Source organism: Brachionichthys hirsutus, chromosome 20 (assembly GCF_040956055.1).
Source record: "Brachionichthys hirsutus isolate HB-005 chromosome 20, CSIRO-AGI_Bhir_v1, whole genome shotgun sequence".
NCBI lineage: Eukaryota > Metazoa > Chordata > Actinopteri > Lophiiformes > Brachionichthyidae > Brachionichthys > Brachionichthys hirsutus.
The window spans coordinates 8,174,262-8,180,612 of NC_090916.1; the positions used below are offsets into that span (position 1 = coordinate 8,174,262).

General features: G+C 48.5%; 1 protein-coding gene across 1 annotated transcript in view; it reads left to right on the forward strand.

Annotated features, from left to right (window-relative positions):
* The window catches only part of sipa1l1 (signal-induced proliferation-associated 1 like 1), a 15,251-nt gene extending 14,804 nt beyond the window's left edge, over nucleotides 1–447 (forward strand). Inside the window, 1 exon segment of the mRNA XM_068754098.1 lies at nucleotides 304–447. Within this exon segment, the coding sequence (XP_068610199.1) occupies nucleotides 304–447 (144 nt within the window).
* Nucleotides 448–6,351: the final 5,904 nt, after the last annotated feature.

A 6,351-nucleotide genomic window follows, 5' to 3' on the forward strand; every position in this document is an offset into this window, starting at 1 on the left:
GGGCCGAACTGTACATCCAGAGAGGAGGTTCAGGCGGCCATCGATCAGCCGGACGCCGGGGAAGCATTCCTCTCTGTCTCTCCCTCTGCCTGCAGCTGATTGACGGCACAAAGCGTCTCATTATCATTTACTTTAACTGACGAGATATTTCTGTCCGTGCACCCCAACCGATCGCCCGTGGCGGACTGGAAATGTCACCCGTTGGAACCCCGCCCACTCCCGCTGTGACTCGCGGTCTGCAGACCCAAACCGAGTCCTCGCGTTTCGTACGGCTAACGATGTTCGCCGTTTCTGTCTCCGCAGGAGCGCGAGGAGAAGGGGAGGCTCCAGGCTCAGATCAAACGGCTCTGGGAGGACAACCAGCGGCTGCAGGAAGAGTCCCAGACCTCCGCCGCCAAACTCAAGAAGTTCACCGAGTGGGTCTTCAACACCATCGACATGAACTGACCCCGATCCTGGATAGGGGGGGGAGGGGGGGGGGGGTGTACTCGAAGGAAAGCAGAGACGTGTTTGTTCGCCTGATGCCAAAACTCCTCGACCTTCATCCGTTGGCTTCGTACGTCGGCGGGTATTAAAATCTCGGTTGAACTTCTCTTTGATTTGATTATGGAGGACTGACCTCTTCTCTCCGACGCGACCCCGAGAGAATAGCTCAATTGATCCTTCTGGTCCTCGCCCTCATTTTTCTGAAGACGCCCAAATCGACCCCCCCCTTCTCTCTTTAGCGACCGTTGACTGTAGGTACCCGCTCCTTCACGCTTTCTTTTTTTTTTTCTTTCTCCCGCTCTCTCGCTTCAATGAGAGTTGACTTGAATTATTATTCTTTTTTTTATTGTGCCAAATCGACGTCGGAGCGTAGCGGAGAGAGACGTCCACGTCTCTGAACCGGTACGCCAACAACCCCCCCCCCCTCCCCACAAGCACAATGACGAATCTCAACCCGCTGGGGGGGGGGAGTTGTTGGCCTCTCCGAAGCTGTCAGCACTGAATCCAATCCATGGACGGGGAAGCAGATCCGTCTGCATTGGGAAACCTGGATTTGTCCAGTGTGTGACCCCCCCCCCCCCCCCCCCTGTATATTTCTCTTGGATTACACCATCCTGTCTTTCTCAGCCGGACAGAGGAGTATAATTCCACGCCATCGGCGAGTGGTGCCAGGAACGCAGAGTGCTTTGGTCCATTCCCATCGTGTGTAACTCAAAAGCAATAGAAAGAAGTTGGGACTGCGTTCTCTCTCTCTCTCTGTCTCTCTCTCTCTGTCTCTCTCTCCCCAAAAAGACAAAGGTTTTTTCTGTTATTGTTTCCCAAGCTTAGTCGACACAAAGAGGACTCTGGGAAACCGAGAGAGAGAGCGGCAGCTAAAATAACAAATATTTTTAGGAGGGGGATGGAAAGACGATGTTTATTTGTTTTTGCCCCCCCCCGGCTAATTTATTTCCTTGTATTATAAACCACTAAATAATTTGTTCTATTCGTACAGTACAACTGACATCAGTGTTTAGTTCCTCGACAGAAGGTTCACTAGCGCTATAATTTAAATCGCTTTCTTTCTTTCCTCGGCTCATGCCCCCCCCCCCCCGCCCCCCCGCCCCACGCCCCCCCGCCCCCATACGCTTTCTGTGTTCTTTCGTGCTGCCTGAGCCTGCTGTCGTTGCTTACAGTGCCCTCTAGTGAAGACCAGTGGAAGTGTCATGGTTATTCAGTGTGCTGCCAGTCATCCTGTATTTCTCCAACGCCTCCTCAGCATCGGCCGGGCGTTAACGGGAGGCCTCGGTGAATCGGAACAGGAAATGGGAATCGGAAGCCAGCTCTGAGCGACAATCACAGGTAGATGTTTGACGAGCGGAGCGGATCTCAGCCGTACTTTTACAAAACGTGGGGCGTTAAATCGGGAGATCCGTCGTTTACCTCAGGTTAAGCGTGTTGCTTTTAAAATGAGAACACGAGGTTCTCTTGGGAAAGTAACACAACTGGAAATGACTCACGCAGGTTAGATTAACAGCCATGCTAAACTCATAAGGGGGGGGGGGGGGGGCTGCAGAACCTGCAGTGTGTTGTCGCCATCGTGTGAACGTGCATCCGTCGATCAGTGCCTACAGGAAGGCATTTTGGTCATTTCCTCCCAGGCAGAGCAGGGATGTGCCTTTTTTTTGGATTCTAGCACCTGGGGAGCAGATGAAAGGGAAAGGCTCTTAACCGCCTGATGATACGCACACACACATGCACGCACACACACACACACACTCCCGTGAATTAATCAACTTCGTACTCAGAGTCGTGCATTTGCAGGAGGAATCTGCTGCGAGGCTTCAGCCTTTTACTTTTTTACAAGAATATTTTTAATGAACGCAACGGGGCTGCCTACAGACGCAGGGACGAAAGAGTGTGTGTGTGTGTGTGTGTGTCAGTTACATGGAGTGTATATTTCAGTGCAGCTTGAAAAAGTAGTGTATCTGTAGAATTTATTTCCCCCCGACTCACAAAGCCGATTTGAACTCAAGCAGTTGCTTCCTCGGTTTAATTAAAACGACCCCCCCCCCTCCCCCCCGAAGAAAAAGGGATAGCCATAGCTGGATGAGCAGACCCGGTCACAAAGAGGACTCGGTTCTGTTTTAGGAATCGCTCGATGTGGACGTTAACCGATTTGGCTGTTTTTACAAAGTGGGTCAGCTGTGAAAATCGAGTCGTCCAGTAATGTGAAAATGCAGAAATGTTCCTGATGGGGGCGGGGGGTTACTGTAAATCGGGCGTCTGTGCTGAGATGAAGACTTAAAGGTTCATATTTTACTTCATATAGAAAGTGCAGTTTGTTTCTGTGCGTTTCAGAACACACCTGCGCCTCACACCTTTACAGGTGCACACGTTTGATGTTTAGATGCAGCCGTCGGCCCGGTTGTAGATGTGAACAGAACCAGTGTCGTCCGATTTTCATTTCTTTCTTTCTTCTCTGCTGTGTCGCTGCTGCTTTCCGGCGGGACTTTGGGAAATGTGAATGCTCCAATCCTTTTTTGTTTTAAACAACCTTTGCACAGTGTTTGATAAAAAAAAAAAAAAAAAAAAATGGTTGTGTTTGGACGAATGTGATCCATTTATGTGCAATCTTGTCTCGATGTTGCTCCGTAGATTTTCTGCCACTGCGGTTCCTGACAAAAAGAGGAAGGTGCTTGACTTGATTCACATCAGAATAAAACAGAAATCTAATCTTTCTTATGCGTCGCAAGTGAGGCTCGCCGCAGGCTGGGTGCCGTTTGCGCTGTAGGGAAAACTAAATCGACTCTGATTGAAGATGAAGATCGCAATTCTGAGACCTGTGCAAGAATTATTGATACCGTTTACATTCCAGATCCATTGTCTTTGTAAAACGTAAAGGTATATATAAAAAAAGACATTTCCAGTGATCGCAGTATTCAAGTTTCTGAAATAAATAAATGCTGTATTGACCGGTGGGACTTTTAATTTGTGTCTGTGCACTGATCTCACATCACATTCCAGATCAATATTTGATCTTTGGTCCAGGCTCAGAGACCAGGATGCTGGTAAAACGATTCTGCTTGAATTAAACTCTGAGATCGCAAACTAACCGGTAATCCTGAAAGGCGTGCTTTTGTGTTGATTGTAATTCTGAAATACGACTGAGAAAAGCGGTTAATCCAGTTAATTACTACTAATATTAATACGTTCATTGGTACCAAGTATTTCATATTCCCCTTTTAGTAAAACTGCAAAAAAGGTTATTGGAAAATGAAAAACATGGCTTTCTAGCCTCGTTATTGAGAACAAATTCCAATCTAGAAGTTTTAAGTGCTGCCGTTGTGGACTAAACTGAAAGGTTATAAAATAATGTCGGCCTTCTGTTAACCGAGGAATTATCCAGCAGAGATGACGCACCGTGTTGAGAGTTCTATCAGCTCATATAGACGAGGTATTTCTGGGTTCTTCCTCCACAAAGTCAGATTCTCTCCGGCTAAATTCAGGAACTCTCTGTCACAATACGCCTTGAATATGACGACTGAATCAAAAATGTCTTTTTAATAACCGGCAGATCAGAGGATGGATCTAGCGAAGGACGTGGCAGCTAGGCAACGGGCTCATGATGCAGAGAGGTGAGAGGCCGCTTTATAAAGCGCTGGGGGGGGGGGGGGGAACAGGTGGGAATAATTTACCTGGCACATCAGGAAGTCCTGACTCTTCTGGAAAAGCTGTTTCCACCTCACGGTTCTGGTGTGTTTTTGTTTTCATGGTTGGGTTAGAATAAGATTTAGATCCAACAACACCAAATATGGGGGCAACCCCAATCCAACCAACGCACACACACGCACGCACACACACACACAGTGGGATATTCCCTTCCTGTTTACGGTGACTTAATAATTCAGTTGGACCGGAGTGGGGACTGTAGAACAAGTGTGTGTGTGTGTGTGTGTGTGTGCGCGCACACGTGTCAGTCTGTCAGACCAAAGTGGTCCATTAGTATCAATGTTGTTTTTTGACGACAGTTTGCTGCTAAGTGCACGTATTGATTTGTGAGCAAACTGACGTCCGTTTTTCCATTTGCAACTGAACGGAGGACGAGCAGAAAGCATCTTCTGACGCGAGCGCTTCATCCCTCCATCCCTCCGTGAGGAGGAGGAGGAGGAACAACAACAACAACGATAATGCCTCCTCCTCCTCAGAGTTCATCTGCTTCCTGCAGATGTTCATCCTGGTCCCCCCACCAGGACGGTTCTTCATCCGTGTCCGACCAGACCCCGTTTGGTGAAGCCTTCCTCGCCCTCTCAGGGTCTTCCTCTGCCCTTCCACATTTCATCATGCAGGATTCTCTTATACATTATTATTTATAGGCTGCGTGGGCCAATCAGAAAATAGTTCCTTACATTGTTCCTGATACAAACACACACACACACACAAAGCAGGAACGGCTCCCCATTGGTAGAGAGAGCAGCAGCTGCTTCTGATCCCACAGCCTCTCTCTCTCTCTCTCTCCGGAGCGCACTGGTGGGTCGGTGAAACCGTGTTTTTGGCTTTGGATCTCGGAGCAGGAAGGCAGCAGCGCTGAGGTACAGTAAGGTGGAGCGACTCGGTGAATGAATGAATGAATGAGTGAATGAATGAATGGATGGGGCGCTGATGAGTTTCTCTTTGGATGTCGGCGCTGCGGTGCGTTAAGGTGATCTATACATTTTCATACACCACTCGTATATTTGCGTGCGTGCGTGCGTGCGTGAGCTGTTAACCCCATCTGTGACTGACACGAGCGCGCGCTCAACCGATAAGTTCTGCAAAGTGAGGCACCGCTGCGCGCAAAAAAATGCGCGTTTAATATCTGCGGATGTGTGTTTGGGGGGGAAACATGCATGAACGGGTAACTTGTGTGCGTGTGCGTGTGCGTGTGCGTGGGTGCGAGACGGGGGCTAAATTGGGCTGCAGCGCTGCCGGCTCTCGGTGCGCTCCTGCAGGAGAGAGAGGCGTGCACGGTTCGCTCTCACGGATCTCCGGCTCCCATCAGGCTCTTCAGACTCGTCTTATGTTGCTCTTTATTGTAAATGTCTCGTAATTGTTCCCGGAGTTTTGAATAGAGCAGCGCGCACGGGTCGTGTTTAATGCACGGGCTGTCAGTCCTCCCACTTTATGATTAAACATTCATCCCTGCTTATACCCGCTATTAAGTGCTTTTGCGCATTCAGCATGAGAGCCCTTGGTTCTTAATCCCAACCCAGTGTGCAAAAGAATAAAAAATAAAACACGGATCCACACCAGGGATTAAAAAAAATGCAGGAACAAAAGGAAAAGGAGACACAGCTGGAGTGTACAATAATGGAAATGCACCTAAAACAATGGCTTTTCGTCCTGATGTAATCTGAGTTGACCTTCCTGCAGCACGAAACGAGTTAAATCCTTTTGATGAATCACACAAAATGACATTATTATGACTCTGCGGAAAACCAGTCTTGAATTTATTTGGCTGTTCCTTTTTTGTAAAAACAAAAATCCATCATCAGCTCAGCCCCCCCCCCCCCCTGCGCGCAAAGACACGCCTGCAGGAATGATGGCTGTCCTTTGGCTGTCCCTCAGTGAGAAAGCATCCAGACATGCATCCTCTCTGGCCTGGAGCGGAGGAGGATGGGTGCTGTGGGAGGAAAGAATCCACGGAGCACTGCTGAGGGTCCACAGGGAGACGGGAGAGGCAGGAGGAGGAAGAGGATGTCTTCATCTGGGTCTACTTCCTGCGTATGAAGACGCTCCAAGAGTGTAATCAGGCACTTTTATTGTAAAAGTGTTGTATTTGTTTCGTAAAGATCAGATTTAGGTATTACTTCAAATATTTCTTTGAAGATGTTTGCGTTCTCTCAA